The following is a 16,225-nucleotide window of genomic DNA, read 5'->3' on the forward strand; positions in this document are numbered from 1 at the left end:
TGGTGGCCGAGTGCTGTCTCTGCCCGCGGAGACCTGCGCCCGCCCCCAGCGCCCTGCGGGGGACCGCACTGACGCCGAGGGGAGGGGAGGGGAGGGGAGGGGAGGCCCGAAAGTGAGGGGGCCCAGTTGGATTGCCTGAGGTGTATCCCAGCTCCCGGTCCCGTTGCTGTGCAGCTCTGCGCCACCCTCTCTGGGCCTCAGTAGTCTCACCTATAAAGTCGGGCGTGGCACGCATGGTCAGCAGGCTGGGAGAGGTCTATCAGGCTGCGCACGGGAATGGCCAGCGCCGCAACGGCCATCAGGAGCGCTTGATTCAGCCTGGGATACCCTAGGCCTCCTGGTTTGGAATGACTCACTTCTGACCCCTGAGCCTGACCCTTGCTCTAGGTTTCAAGCGCTCTTGGAGCAGCCCTCCAGCCTACTCTCTCCAGCCCTCCCTTCCGGAGGCCGGCCCAGGGGTGGGGGAGGGGGCAAGAGCCTCAGTTCTCAGGTGGCCCCAGCCTGGCCAGACCTCTGGCCACCCTCTGCTGCAGTCACACAGCTGATACTCTTGGGCAAAGGGCCCTTCTGGGCAGTGTGAAGAGTCAGGGAGCAGTGCAGCCCTCCCCGTGGGGCCGTGCCAGGCCAGGCCAGGCCAGCCCAAGGGACCAGAGCCCAGGGCTCCCTCAGCCCTTCCCCTGAGCCTGGGCTAGTGGACTGGATCCCTCCAGCTAGAGCAGCCAGGACTAAGACACTCTGTCCTCTCTGCACGCCAGGGGCAGCTCCCTGGCGCTCCCCAAGGGCACCTGTTTATTCCTCATCCAGGGTCATTGTACCCATCAGCATGGGGTCCTCAGAGATGGGGCAGCATTATTTCAGCCCTGCTCAGCACCGCACTGTCGCCCCCAGCTCCTGGAGACCACCTGTCCATTCCTAAGGCCCCTGTGCCTAGCTCCAGGTCCCGTTGCACTTGGTGGGCTGGGGGGAGATGCCAGGAGGCAATGCCCTTGATTAGCCACGGGTGCGCCCCAGAGAGGAAAGGGCTAAGAGGAGAGGGGGGACTGTGGGCAGACCTCCTCCCAGCCTTGGGGCTCTTCCGGGGCTTCTGACCCCACCAAAGGGGGCTAACCATGAGGATGAAGTTGGCAGATAGGCGCTGCCCTGGAGGGGAGGTGGGGGTGCTGGAGGGCCATGCCTCCACTCACTGCCTGCCCGCCTCTGTCCTGGGCCCCTGGGTGGGCAGCCAGGCCTGTGGGGACAGTGGGGAGAAGGAGGGCCGGGGATGCCTGGATCTCACACCTGACCGCCTGGCTGGGCCTCACATCTCATCTCCCCAGGGCATTCCAGGGCTTCTGGGGCTCACAGGCCCCAGTGGGGACCCTGGGTTTGGGGGACATCTATTCTCTTCTCCACTCAGAAAGCAAGCCTCCCATTTGGGGAGGTCTCAGCCACCCCGAGGGCAAAGGCCTGGCAGGCACTTCCCTGGGGGGTGTCCCAGGGAGGCCCCCATTAGGAGGACCAAGCTGAGGGGTTGGCAGTTATTTCCCTACTTGATGGGCCTGCTTGACCCCTGTGAAGAGCCTGTGGCCCCTTCTTGGGTCCCTGACCCAGACAGCCCCCTCCAGATTATACCTACAAAGTGGTGAGCAGATGAAATGAGGCAGGGATGGGCAGAGGAGGGAACAGCACGAGAGGGTCCCCCAACACAAACACAGGCTCACACACGTGTACACACTCCCCTCGCCCCAGACACAGATGCCCATACGACAGACACCTACCACATGGCTTACGTACACATACGCACACGTAGACTCACATGTTCACCCCCACCCCCCACCCAGACACACACACACACACACACTTTCCTCTGTTGGCCGTTAAATCCACTGTCCCCAAGCCCTAGGGCTACATGAAGCTTGAGGCTGGGGTTGGGGGCTGGAGCTGGGTCCAGCACCATTTCAGTGGATTCAGGGTGATGCCTTAAGGCTGGGCCTCTGGAGGTCATGTGGGGGGCCATAAAGTGGTGATCATGGTCATTGCCTGGACCCCGTGTCTCCTGCTGTCACCACCCAGAAGGAAAGCCCCTCTTTGATGGATGTGTTGTGTGTGTACATCTGCCCAACTCAAGTCTGGTTGTTTCTGAGAGATGGCACCAATAAAGATGTCTTTTCCTACCCTCCATCACACACACACACACACACACACACACACGCACGTGCTCACACAGTGGGAGATGGTCCCAGGGCAATCCTGATTGTCTCTGAGCAGCAGCAGCAGTGGGTGAAGGCGCCCTGCAGGCTGCCCCAGCTGGGCTTTCAGGTGTCCCGCTTGCTGAGCAGATGACCGGTGACACTTCCTCAGGCTTTGCCAAATGCACCCATGAGACACTGTTTCTGCATTGTGACTTCTGTCTTTGTGACACCGCAGCCCAGGGGCAGCTGCTCCTGGGGTATCATTATCTAGGCCCCTCCCTGCCTCTTCTCACACTGAGTGCAGGTCAGCCTCTCCGAGCCTCCCGGCATTTGCCTTCCAACCTTCGTCCCTCAGACCCTGACCACAGCCTCCTCCCACCCCTCTGGGTTCCTTCTCTCAGATGGCCCAGGCCACTCCAGCTGGGACCCGAGGGGAGGCCTCACCCTCCTCAGGGTTCCTGGATGCATGTGGACCCAGGCAGGCAAGACACAGCCTCAACTCCTTGTTCCACCTTGCTAAGTTTCCAGAGCCCATGATGGAGGCAGAAAGAGAGATGGAGCAGCTCACACCAGTGTAAGCCTGGCTGGGATCCAGCAGCATGTCCTCTTTGGGATCCCCAGCGTGTCCCTCTTGGGGACCAGCAGCATCTCCTCCTCAGGGTCTGGCAGCATCTCTCCGAGCAAGTGGGGATGGATTGAGAGCAATCTCATGGGAGAGAACCTGGCAGACACGGGGTGACAGAGAGATGAGACCCAAAAGCAGGCAGACAGACAGACCCCCCAGAAACAGTCAGGGAGCACTTCCCATTACAAAAAGACTCCCAAAGTGCCACAGTTACACCCACATTTAAAACTCTACAAACACTTTCCCCGAGACTTCTCAGAACCACCCTGGCTTTTGACCAGTTCAGAATCATTTGTGTGTGTGAAAATGTATGTTTTTGGAGACGTTTCCTCCACAGCTTCTCCTCCCCCTCCCCCAGAGCTGGTTCACTGGAGGTGGGGGAGGGGGTGAATCCTGATTGCTTTGAGCTGATTTTGTCAGGTGAATGGAGGCAGGGATCAAGGCCAGGGTCAGGGGGTCTGCAGAGGACAGCTTTGGGCCAGCGCCCTGCTTACCTGCTTGAGAAAGCCAGGGATGACATCACCCCCCACCCGGAAAATGCCACACACACCCACTACGACCCACATGCAGTGCCCCACTGACCCCAGTGACAGCCCCAAATGGCAGCTTGCCCAGAGAGCTGGTCACTACTCTGGCAGTTCTCAGAGGGCACCCCAAAAAATGGGCTGACAAGAAGGAACCCCAATGGGCTCCCAGGGGGACAGGTCTATCTTCTTTTGGGATGAATGGGCTGGTACCTGGTTGACCAAGCCCTGGCCTCAGGAGCCTGAGTGCAAGGTGTGCCACTGGCCCCGAATGGGAGCCACCAGGTCCTCTGCTCCTGTCACAGAGGCCACTCCTGCCTGGGCTTCCCTGCAGCAAAGCCTGCAGCCACCTGGTTCAGGCCGTCCTGGGGAGGGAGGGAGGGTTCCAGACAGTACCCGGCAGGGCCCCCGTGTTCCCACACCAACACACAGAGTGCAGACACTGCTGCTCTGGAAACCATGTGCTTTATTTGGAACCTCATTCCAAGGGAACCTTCCCCCTGGGTCATAGAAAAGCTGCAAACCGTGTGGTTTGGTACAAGGCAATGGCTAAGGGACTGCAGGAAATCCCTCACCGCTGGGGCCCACGTCCTCTGGGCCACAGACTTCCCTGGTCATTGTGACTCTTGGCTGAGCTGGGTGTGGGCAGCTGGGACTCCTGGGGTCCAGCCCCCCCCGCCAAGCATCTTTCTCAGTGGAGGAGTGAGGAAGTGGGTATGAGACAAGGGCCAGGGTCCCCATCCAAGGCCTGGACCTCTGTCCCCCACCAAGGGCCGGCAGTGGAGTGGCCAGCAGCCACGGTTCCTCATGCCCTCAAAGACCTGTTGCTCTGGGTACATCTCAGCTCAGGGCTGAGAATCATGGAAAGTGGGATGCCCCCGGACACGTGAGTGGCCCCGCCCCTCAGTACAGGTCTGCGAAGGGCTTGGAGTAGTTGAACATCAGGTAGTCCATGTAGTAGAAGTCGTAAGTGCGCTGCCGCTGCAGGGCCGAGAGCTGGGCGAAGTACTGGTGGGTGATGCGCGCCGTCGTGCGCGCCTCCTGCGAGTGCCGGTCCTTGAACCGCGGGAAGGTCAGGTTCCGCGGCGCCTGGATGAGGCTCAGGAAGAAGTTGGCGTCGTCCTCCATGCTCTCAAACTTGCCCACAAAGTCATAGTCGATGAGGCAGGGGCTGCAGAGCCGGCTGACGTGGTCCCAGTGGATGTCCATGCCCACGGGCCGGTGCACGTCCAGCAGGTACTGGACGAACTCGGGGAACCGCACGCCGGAGCCCGTCCGCAGAGCCTCCCGAGAGGCGTTGGCCCGGTACCGGGCCAGGATGGCCTTGCCAAAGACGGGGTGATAGTAGCTATTGGGGTGCTCGAACTTGTCGCGGAAGGCAGAGACCAGCCTCTCGAAGGGCTCGCGGACAAAGAGCATCTTGGTGTAGGTGCTGAGGCGGTGAAGGATGCCCTGGCGGTCGAAGGTGTCCAGCCGCTTAAGGGCGCTGCCATAGTGGACGGTATTGTGCTGGATGTCCGCGGTGGATGAGGCCAGCCCGGCCAGCACCATGAGCACCCGCTTCCAGTTAGAGCAGCCTGCCTTGGGCACCTCGCAGTACAGCACGCGGTGGCGGTCCTCCACGAAGATGCGGGACACGTGGCGTGGCGTGACGGCCCTGCGGCTGCTGCTCCCCCGGTACTTGGCACACGCCTCCCGCATCACCCGCTTGCGCTCCTCCTGGCTCTGATGCAGGCTGACCCACTGGCCGTCCAGGGCCCGGGGCGCTGGACGGACAAAGGTACCGGCCGAGCTGTTGGCCGGGATAGCAGCTGCAGCCGGCATTTTCTTGATAAGCAGCCGCCGGCGGCGCTGCCGGGGTCTCAGATGGACCCCCATGTTTAGGTGGCCTTGAGGCTGGGCAGGCTGCAGGTTGAGGCCCCTTGGGGCCCGGCTGGGCAAGTCTCGGGTGACGCTCTCTGTGGGTGCCTTAAAGTCACCATCCTGGGAACTGCCTGGTGGGAGGTCCTAGGGCAAGGAGAGAAATGGTTACCAGGGTGGACAGGACAGCTGCGCACTGAGGGTCTTACAGGCCAGACCCTCCCCCTGGCCAGAGTTCCTGAACCCTTCTGTGGCCTTTTACTGGGTGAAGGAGAGAGAGACAGGCGGGCCCTGCAGGATGTGACCCTTCTGGTCTGAGCTGGAAGTCCAGCCCCTGCAGGCCCCTCTCCCCTCAGCTGAGCATGGTCTGAGGTGCAGGTGTCCTCTCGGCCACAAGATGGCGCAGGCCTCCCAAGAACCTCTGTCTGGCAAGCAGGGGTGAGGAGGGGCCCAGGAGCTGGTGGCCTGAAGGAGGCTGGCTCATATTTATTGTGCCCATTAGCATGGTCCAAAGCCGCCAGCCAACAGGAAAGGGAAATTCATGGGTCCAGTGCCCCGGGCTTTGTTCCCAAGGCTCCTGGGAAGGACTGGACACATTTTTCTTTCCAAGAATGGATTTAATGTGAGCTCCAAATTTTCTTCCTTGCCCTCCCCAACCTTCCCCAGGCTGCCGGTGCTGAGATTTATCTGACTCCCAGAACTCACGTTGTGGGGCTGCTGTGGCCTGACGTTGAACTTTATTCCTGAAAAGCAACAGAGAGGACAGTGTTAGCAGTGGAAGTGTTTACGGGCTCTTGACTGTGGGTGCCCGATCCCGAGGGCACTTGAGGTGGGCTCTGTGAAAAGGCAGTTCAGGGGAGCAGGGAGGAGGAGCATGGCTCAGTGGGAGCGCCCCTCTGCTCCCTTACCCACAGGGAAAGTCGGGGTGCAGCAAAGATGTGGTCCCACCGGCTCCCAGCTGATGCTCCCTTCTCTATGTCTCACCTTCTGAGGTAACCTAAGTCTTGAAAGGCGCCCTGCCGAGGTGTGCCCATACACCTGCCCAGTGGAGCAGCCAGGAACCTCGCAGCCCACTCCCCACCTCACACTGTCATTAAGTCACAAGAGAAAGCATCCTCCAGAAAGCTCTGTCCATCCTCTCTCTATGTCCTGTCGGCCCTGCCCTGGCTCTACTCAATGTGGACTTTCTGCACTTGGAATACCACACCCGCACACCCACACCTTTGCACACACCAGGCCTGGGAGTGGAACATACTCCTTCCCCTCAGACTGAGGCCTCCCCACTTGCTATAGGAAGTTCCCTAATCTAGCCACCCACTTTGCAGTGTTGGCCTTCTCAGCTGGCCCTGGGGCTTTGGGTGTGAGCTGACCACATCCCGCTTATCCAAAGGGATGAGCAGAGCCCAGGCACAGAGTGATTGTCCAACAGGCACTCATGGTGACTGGGGTAAGGTGGAGAGAAATCAGTGCCCCTCTGGCCACACTCCAGAATGTCCCCTCTGCCCATTAAGGAGGCCCTTTGCCTAGGCTGGGGCCAGGGTCACCCAGGGTAACAAGCAGTGGGGAGGTGAACCTTTGGCCAGAGATGATTCTGCTTCATACGTGGTTTGGTCTGTTTCGGGGGAAGGTCCTAGGATGACAAGAGGATTTCCTTAAGGGGAAACTAAGAGTCTGGGCCTTCTTCCTCCGTCTGTGCTTGGCCGTGGAGGCATCCAGGACTCTTCCGGCTCCTGTGCCCTGAAAGTGGATGCTTCTGCTCTGAGGCTTTGCCAAAAGCCAAGGTCACGATCAGAACCAGCTACCCCTTAAGCAAGCGGAGAGCTAGAACTTCCAGCTGGCATGATGGGGCACCATGTCTGACCACACCTGATGGAGTTCTGGATGCTGCCTGGGGATGGGGGGTGTTCTGGAGGCCCAGTGCTTCCCACACTGTCTCTGTGTACTCGGCAGAGGTCCAGTGGCTGCAGCCCAGCTGGCAAGAGGCCATCCAAGTCCTCTGTCCCTGATCCAGGGACTCTGCCAATTTCTCTGTGAGGTCCAGTTTTACAGGTTCAGCCACTGTTATGACCCTGGCCCCATACTGGTCTGCCTGAGGATGTGCCCACACATCTCCTTCATTCATCAGCAAGTGAGGAGGTGGGGACGCGAGGTCACCCCAGGGCTGAAAAGCCTAAATTCCCAGAGCCTGCTGGGACCTTCCTCAAGTCCCCAAAGAGGCGGAAACGAAGGCAGAATTGGGCACCTTGCATCTTTCTTCTGCTGCAACACTGCTCTTTTATCCCTTTGGGCTGGGAAGAGGGGTGTGCCTTTCCGTGGGCAAAGGGTGGAATGTCCACATTTTGCTGGGCATTCCCAAGCTTATGTGCATGTGTTTGCATGTGAGGGAGTCTGAGACAGGCCTTCCAGGCTCTCCCACGGAGGCCGAGGGGAAGCTCCACATAGAACTGGCTGCACCCCTCAGGGTATGGGGTGTGAGCAGTGGGTGCCTGACCTTGAGATCAGAGCCTTCTAGAATTAAGCCCTTCACCAGGGTCCCCCTCTCAGCCTAGAGCCTACTTCCCTCCTGCTGGCCGCCCTCACCCCTCCCGCCCCCGTTCCTCCTGGTCCTCTTCACCGCAGCCGTCCCCAGCATGAGCTTTCTGTGCTCATTTCTTTCTGGCACGTGCGGGTTTTCTGTGCAGCCAATGATCACAGATCCCTTCTCCAGAAGGGACTTTCTGCACACTCAGTTTTCCTCCACACTGCCAGGTTCCCTTAATTATTTTCTTCTGGTGACGGCAGCTGGCTCTGCTAAATCACCTCGCCTCCTCCGAGTCTCAGATATGGGATTTACTCTGCTTGTCAATCCTGTCAACTTGTCAAGGTGCAATGGCACTTATTTATATTCCTTTTCTGGAGCAAATGAGTCGTGCCAGACTTGGCCAAGACTGGGACTGAGGAGCCACTTACAAAAGGCATCCTGCCAGCTGGTAGAATTGGATGAGGATGTGCTTATCAAGGTTGCAGCCTCTACAGCTGTGACTGCCCACCTGCGCTGTCCCCACAACCTGGAGGGGAGTGGGCTGTGGGGTCTGTCCCATTTTATCTGTGCAGACTGGACAGGAGGGCACTGAGCCCGGGAGTTTCCAAGGTTGGCTGACTTGAAGGCTGGCTGGGCTGGAACCTGGGCACAACCTGGAGAGAGTGTCCCTGCTGGACAGAACCCAGGGCCGGGTCAGTCTCCTGACCTCTTGGCCACTTTTGCCCAACAAAGCCAACCTGGCTGCAGTTGCCCCCTTTGAAAAGAAACATTGTCTTGTGGAAAACCCAAAAACAGATCTTATGTGGAGCCCGAGTTCACCACAAGCTGTGTGTTCCTGACCCTTAAACTTATGGCAGCTCATTGGGCAAAGACTGACCCTATCCCACATGCCACTTTGGAATAAAGACAGAAACTTAACGAAAGAAATGTCATGGGCTCTCGCCCTTTCCGGGCCCAGTGTCCCTACTTTTCCCATGGAAGGAGCTGCTTTTCCATGCACTGCTTGGATAAAGGCGGAAGCAAAGACCAGCCCCAGCTCTGAGCAAGCGAAGGCCAAGAGCCTTGGGCGTCATGAGGCAGAGTCTGCGCATCCCCCTGCAGACTGCACTTCAGGACGCTGAACAGCTCCATGGAGAGCCCAGGGAAGGGCAGCTAAGGGCCCTGCCTCTGTGGCACCCAGGAGGAAGGTACTGCCACCAGGAGGCACCGAAACCCGTGCCATGGAGACTGGCGGGACGGGGGCGGGGAAGTCTTGGCCTCAATACTGGCCCCTCTCAAGCCCCCAAATAAAAGTATAACCTAGAATAAAATCAGTGGGCTTGCTGAGGAACACAAGCCACGATCCCCAGCCTCCTCTTCCATCCAATGTCACCAACGCTGCCACACACCTCCCGTCTCCCCCACCCCCACCCCAAGACGGGGTATCCAAGGTCAGTCAAGGTCAGTAGACGCTCCACTTTCAGTGTCTGAGTTACCTGTCCTCTCCTTTAAGCATCATATTAACAATCTGTAAGGGAGCTCCATCCCCCTGCACAGTAGGAAATAAACAACCACATTCTCCTTCTGGACAGATGACATTCGTAGAGCGGTTGAAACACATGCAATACGATAAGAGTGAGAATAAACAGGGCGTGAGTTATGGGGACTGCCAAATGTGTTCCACGCTGTGAACTCTTCATTGGCTGAAGATTTCCTTCTGAGCGTTTGGCTGAAAAGCTTCCTGGTTACCTGCCAAAGGGAGGCAAAGGCCGACGAGGGTGTGCGAGGCCAGTTTCTTATATTAGGCTGTGCAGCCTGGGGCTGGGGCAGAGCTGGGGAGGGGGCCTCACTGGCACATGGGCTGTCTGAGTCACAGAGGGGAGAGCTGCTGGGTTCAACTCAAAAGCCCCAATCCCTGATGCCCAGGACCCACTGGGGTGGGGGCTAAGGACTAGCCTTTTGGCCAGGCTGTGTAGAAAGGCAACACTGACATGGATCAAAACAGGACCCCAGTGCCTAGAAATGGTTGGAAGAGCCTCATGAGCCCCTGACCCCCCAGCACCAGGTTGATCATGTTGAGAATGACTGCCACTCTGGCTGTTGAAATAGCAGCCCCAGGCCCTCACAGGCAGTGGGGAGAGGGTCCTGTCACTTTGAACACTGTGGCCTGGGGCACGGTAGGGCTGTCCTGAAGGAGGCAGACCCACAAAGAGGGGCAGAGATGCAACAGAACTGAAGGGGCCAGGAGAGGCCATGGGCATGGATGTAAGTCTGAAGTCCCTGCCCTGGGTGGAGTTTCAGACTCGTGGTCCTTGGATCCCGGAGTGTCCTGCACTGAGCTGAATTGCCTTGGCTCCTTTTCTGTGTCCTGGACCTTCTAGTAGCTGAGCCTGCATGGCCACACCCATCTGTGCCGTCCACCCACATGTCCACTTACGCTGCCCATCAGGCCAGGAAACTGCCAGGGGTTTCAGGCTGGCCCGCGCCAGGGGAGACCCTGATGGCAAGGCCTCCACTGTGTCTGAGTCCAGGCATCAGTCCCACCTGATTCCCTGGCAGTCACAGCTGGTCAGACGAACGCTGCTGCCCTGCCCTGTGTTTCCACATCCCAACTAGAAAGAAGCAGCTGCTGCCCCTAATGCGTGTGCTGTGGGAAGGCATCCATGCCATGGGGCGGCCCCACACGGTGGCCAGTGTACGGGACTCGCACAGCGGCGATGGGCCACAGGTGCGAAGCAGGGATGCTGGCAGGAGAAAACACGCCAGGGTGGGTGTGCTGCCCACTGGTGAGGGGAGAAAGCCCTACAGGGGCTGCCAGGCCCCACTCCACAGGAAGTATGGAAGCTTTCTGAATGAGGGGCTGCATTAGTCAGGGGCCTCCAGAGAGACAACCCATGGCATATATATATGGGGGGGGGGGCGGATTTATTTTAAGGAACTGGCTCATGCGATGGTGGGGGCTGGCAAGTCCAAAATCTGCAGGGCAGCCCAGCAGACTGGAGACCCAGGGAAGAGCTGATGTTGCAGCTTGAGTCTGAGGGCGGTCTGGAGGCAGTGGTCCTTCCTCCTTGGGGGACTTAAGTCTTTTCTCCTAAGGCCTTCAACTGATTTGACGAGGCCCATTCACATGATGGAGGGTAATCCGCTTTACTCAGTCTACTGATTTAAACGTTAGTCACATCTAAAACACATCTTCATAGTAACATCTACACTGGCATTTGACCAAACATCTGGGCACCACAGCCTAGTCAAGTTGACACATAAAATTAACCATCATGGGGGTGTATGAGTTTCCTGTGGCTGCTGTAACAACGTACAACAAAACTGGCTGGCTTGAAATGACAATTGATTCCCTGATAGTTCGGAGGCCAGATGTCTGAATAGAGGTGCCAGCAGGGCCGTGCTCCCTCTGAAACCCCTAGGGGAGGATCCTTCCTTGCTCTTCCAGCTTCTGGCAGCCCCAGATGCTCCTTGGCTTGTGGCAATTTAAGTCCAATCTCTGCTTCCATCTTCACGTGGCTGTCCTGTGTGTCTGTCTCTTCTCTTCTTAGAAGGACGGCAGTCATTCTGGATTAGGGCCCACCCCGATGGCCTCATCTTAACTTGATTACGCCTGCGAAGACCCCATAAGGTCACAGTCACAGGAACTAGGGTTTGAGACTTCAACATATTTTGGGATGAGGGGGACACAATTCAACTCTCAACAGGGGTGATGTGACTTTAGGGGACTTTAAGAGCACTCTGAAGGCAAGGCAGGGCAGCCTAGAGGAGGGGAGAAAACACTTCCCCTATTGGGTTGGGTCATCCAGTGAGGAGTGAGGGCCTGTGGCAGTTCTCCATGTTCTTGGGGCAGAGACCGTGTCTTGTTCGTCTGTGTCAGACAGAGTCTACACAATGCCTGGCACACAGCAGGAGCTCAATAAATGCTTGTGGAAAAGCTGAAGCTGCCTGCACTGAGAGCTGGCCCTGGAGTGGAGGATGGGTGTTGGGCTTCTCCCCACAAAAGCGAGGCCCAGGGTTCTGGCTGGAGACCACCACCCCCAGGCAGGGGCTTCTCCAGCTCAGCCTGGCACCCTGGGAAGGGTCTGTGTGTCTGGGCGGCCGAGGAGCTGGATGCAGACAGGAGCTGCCCTGGCTGAGAGTCTGCCCACCCTCCCCCGGCTGTGGGGTCTGTGTCGTCAGAGCCACGACACACCCAGCTGGCTGCCTCCCATTGCCACCTTCAGGCGCCAGGCCAGCGCCTGCTCCTGGGCCTCGTGGTGGCCACACCTCCTCTGGCTCTTCTGCCACAGCTCAGGCTCTGCCCCTGGAGGGGCACCCTCCATTAGCCTCTGACCACCTCCCTATGAGCTGCTCCCTTCACCCGGGCAGACTGTTAATTTATGCAGATTAGATGGAAAACTGAAGTTTAAACACACTCAGCAATTAGAGGGCAGCCTGGACTCAGGGCCTCAGTGCACAGCTGCGCCCACCTCTGCCGCCCCCGGGGCCAAGGGCAGGGAAATGGGGTGCCAGGCAGCCGGGCTACCCCGGACAAAGGTGCCGGCTGCTCCTGGAAGCCAAAGGTGGCTCTGCGGTCAGAGTGTGGACCTCAGGGAGAGGCGGGAGTCAGGTCAGACATGCTCCTGGGCAGGGCAGTGGGGGCCCACAGGGCCCTCTCCTCATCCTCAGCCTCTGTGGCTGGGCTTCCTACCGTTGCTTGGAGACAACCAAATTCATAGTGGGGTCACACAATGACCCCCGACCTTTAGCCCAGACCAGAGCAAGGGCTTTCTCTCCCTTCACCTGGAGATGCTACTGTGAGGCATAGCTTTTCAAGGGGTCAGTATATTTAAAAAGGAGAAAAAAAGAGAGCATGAGAGCACTGCTGTGTGACCTTGGACAAATCCCTTGACCTCACTGAACCTTAGTTTCCTCATCTATAAAATGGGATAAAAATACTCATCTTGCAGGTTCAATAATGTGCAAATGAAACCATGCACAGTGCTGGGCAGAGAGAGAGCCCTCGGATGGAAGCTACCAGTTCCTGGTGTTCCCATCACCTTGTTACCTTCGTAGCAGCTGAGTTTCCCTGAGCCTGGCTCCCGCACCAGCGCAGGGACTCTGGGACCTGTCCACAGGGGAGGGGAGCGGGAATCTTCCTGTCTCGGGCTGATGGGCACCCGACGGCTCTGACAGCTACTTGTTTTGTTTAGCGATTCCATTCCCTTGCCCCTGTGATTAGGATCCACGATTCAACTGGGTGGTTCGCTGTCAGCTCAGTCTTGGCTGTGAATTCCCTTGGAGCTGTCAGAGGGGAGCATCGCAGCTGCCTGTCAGTCAGCCAGCCAGCCGGTGAGCCGGTCTGTGAACCCAGCAGCTGTCCCGCCACTCCACACCCACCCGTCTGCCCATCACTTGGAGGGGATGTCCCTGGGCATCCCTCCAAGTGCCTGCCTGTCCACGGGGAGGGGTCCTCAGCTCTTACTTTGAAGCTCTCCTCTGTCAGAGCCTGGGGTGACTCCCACTGTGTCCAGGGAGTGTGTGTGACCCCAGCACACGTGTGCTGTGCACTGCACCCCGACGTGTGCATGTTGCATGGAACAGGACCTGGTATGTCTTATGCTATGTTACACCACACATGTTAAGGAAGGCATCACACCACTCTCTGTGCACGCACAGGCTTCCTGCTGTGTGCTGTGGTGCATGCTGGGTGGGGAGTGTGTGTTCATGTCCATGTATGGTTTCTGAGAGTACCCAGCACGTGGCTTAGAGCTGGTTATGCCTTTTCTTCCCTTCACATATTCTTCCAACACACTTGGGCCTGGAAGGCTAAGAAGCAGGAGCTAGTGAATGCTGCTGCAGATGAGCGAGAACTAAGTGTGTGACACTCGCCAGCAAAGCCACGGAGTCCCTGGCAGTGCCCATCTCTGCCTCCCCTGCAGTACGTTGGCAGCAAGAAGACCAGGCAGCAGAACACAGTCTCACTGTCCAACACCATTTGAGCATCCGCTCCACGCTGACTGAGCACCGTATGTGCCAGGCAGTGTCTCTGGCACTGGTGACAGTGTCTTGGCCACAAATGGGACAGTTGCGGCCCCTGCCCTCATGGGTCTAGCAAGGAAGTGAAGCACTGAACAGCAATTCCATGTGATGGCAGCAACGGAGGACGCAGCAGGCAGCATGTGATGGGGGTGTCAGCAAACCCAGGGCACCAGGTGAGGTCTCCCTGAGGCAGCGACAATTCACTGACACTTGAGCGTAATGAGGGTCCTGGCAAAGCTTGGTGGACTTGCACCAGGAGAGCAGGGAGACGGAAGGGTGTCAAGAAATGGCAGGATGATGGAGCCTGGCAGGCACCAGCAAGCAAGGGGCCTTATGGTCCTGGCGAAGGCACTAGATCTTATCTCCTAAGGCTCAAGGGGAGCCGAGGAGGACTTCAAGATGGGAGTTATTTTGAATTTAAGGACCATTCTGAGATGAAAACAGAAGCAGAGGCTGGTCAGCGGGCGCTACCATTGTCCAGGCTGGGGATCTCCAAGGTCTGGCCCACGGGATGATGGCAGAAAGTGGAGGAAGACATGAAGAAGGGCTAAGCAGCAGGGTGGTGTGCTGGTAAATGTCTAACAGCTGGCTCCCTGGCCAGGCGATGGGGGTGGGGCCTAATTTGCAGCGTTTGCTGATTTCTGTGGTGTAAATACTCCCACCACGGCAGAGTTCAGGCTGCTGATGTGAACGCGCTGTCCGGCTCTTGGGGGCGGGTACAAGCTAGCTTGCTCCTGCCGGCCGCTGCATCAGTAGCTCCTGCAGACTGACCGGCAGCAGAAGAGGAAGCCTTGGGTTTCCGGCTTGAGCAGCGGGTGGACACTGGTCCAGTTCCTGCAAAACGCGGCAGATCCTTGTTGAGTTTGAGATGTCTATGGGCCTCCCAAGTGTAGACGTCCAGAGGGCAGATGGAGGAGGGGAAGCAGGGGACGAGCCAAGGTGGACACACGTGTGCAGGAGCACGTCCCAAGGTGGCTCTCCGGGCCCAGTGAGGGGGTAGGACCAGCAATTCTCAGAGCAGAGGAAGCAGGGCTGAGGCAGCCCGTTACCTGAAGGCCTGGCAGCGGGCTCGGCCTGAGTCCTGCCTTTGTCCAGAGCCCACGGGGCCACAGCTCGGTCTCTGAGTGGCCGTGGCCAGGTCACATGGGACAGACATGTTGCCCCCCCCCCCCCCCGTTTGGCTGTTAGGGCACCTGGTGACTCTCTCCAGCCAGTTCTGCAGGAAGGGGCCTAGTTTGGCTTAAATATTGATGAATTCCCACTGGGGGTTACCAGGGAATAAGAATGAGTGAGTCGGCTGAGGTGGCCCCGCCGAGGGGCTGCCTATTTGCAGGAAAAGTGCCAACACCACCGACTGGCCCCGTCCCGCGACAGGCTCTTCTTCACTGGAACCCAGTTATGCCATCAGAGACTGCCAGCGGGGCAGCCTCATTACCGCGGTGGCGCAGCCACAAGATAATGATCGGTCCAGCTCTCGCTGGCTTCAGGATGTGTCGTTCCGGCTGCGGCATCAATTACTGAGCTGGCCTGTGGGTGTCAGACCCGTCACAGCTGTTGCCTGCGACACTCTGAAGAGCCACAAAAGTAAATCAGCCCAAGCTGATGCCGCCTTGAGGCTGGCGCCCCCCAACTCACTGCAGGGCCACTCTGTCCTGAGGGACATACTCCAGGCTCTCGGGGCTGGGGGTGAGTCAGGCTCCAGCCAGTGAGACTGCAGAGGGCTGCCCAGGGGCTCAGGGGTGGATGCGCTGGTCCTCAGAAGAGTGCCCCAGACGGCCAGGAACCGGTGGTCCCTGCTGTCCACTGATGGTACCCAGAGGGGCCCCCCGAGCTCAGCAGGCCCTACTTCCCGGCCCTGACTCAATCACCATGGATGGGCAGCTGCGGCTCCGGGCCCTTCCTGTCTCCAGCATCTCCTCCAGCACTACAGGGACCACCAAGAAGCACCTGCATTTCAGGGGTCCTTCCGTGTGGCTCCAGAGCAGAACAGAGCCTCTGGTGACTCGCAGATTGTGGAGCAAGGCTGGAGTTGCCTGGAGCATCAGGGGGCCTGGTAGTCAAATGCAGCTGTTCTCTGCACGGGTCTGGATAGCTGCAGTCCACCTCTGGGGGGAGGGGTGACTCTCCCAAGGCAGGGCCGTGGACCTGCAGTCGGGTCCAGCCAAAGACTGGGCCACTGGCAGCTCAGGAAGCCTCTAGCCTGAGGATTTGGCTAGATCCTCTGAGGGGTAAGGCCCGGAGTAGAGACGTTAATCCTGGCCTTGGTGGTGGCTGGCTGTGGGGACACCACCTCCCTGGACATCTGGCCAACACCCACTTCCTCTCCCTTCTGGACGGCCAGCCTGTGGCTCTGCCCAGCCCAACAGCCTGGGGTCCAGCCAGCAGTGGACCCCACTGGGCTGGCTGTGGGCTGACCATGGGGGAGCACGTGACCAGGGGAGCACGGACATCCTACTGTCCCCACAGGGTGCTGGGGCTGGGCTCCACATCCACATCACACACTCACACAGACTCCCAGGCC

General features: G+C 58.6%; 1 protein-coding gene across 2 annotated transcripts in view; it reads right to left on the reverse strand.

Annotated features, from left to right (window-relative positions):
• Positions 1-3,769: 3,769 nt before the first annotated feature.
• The window catches only part of CHST8 (carbohydrate sulfotransferase 8), a 113,718-nt gene continuing 101,262 nt past the window's right edge, over positions 3,770-16,225 (reverse strand). For both annotated transcript variants that reach the window (XM_046682956.1, XM_046682955.1), the window contains 2 exons: positions 5,886-5,923; positions 3,770-5,327 (listed from right to left, as the gene is read on the reverse strand). In XM_046682956.1, the coding sequence (XP_046538912.1) occupies positions 4,224-5,327; positions 5,886-5,923 (1,142 nt within the window). In that variant the 3' untranslated portion in view covers positions 3,770-4,223. The remainder of the gene's footprint in view (positions 5,328-5,885; positions 5,924-16,225) is intronic.

Source organism: Equus quagga, chromosome 13 (genome assembly GCF_021613505.1).
Source record: "Equus quagga isolate Etosha38 chromosome 13, UCLA_HA_Equagga_1.0, whole genome shotgun sequence".
Taxonomy (NCBI): Eukaryota; Metazoa; Chordata; class Mammalia; order Perissodactyla; family Equidae; genus Equus; species Equus quagga.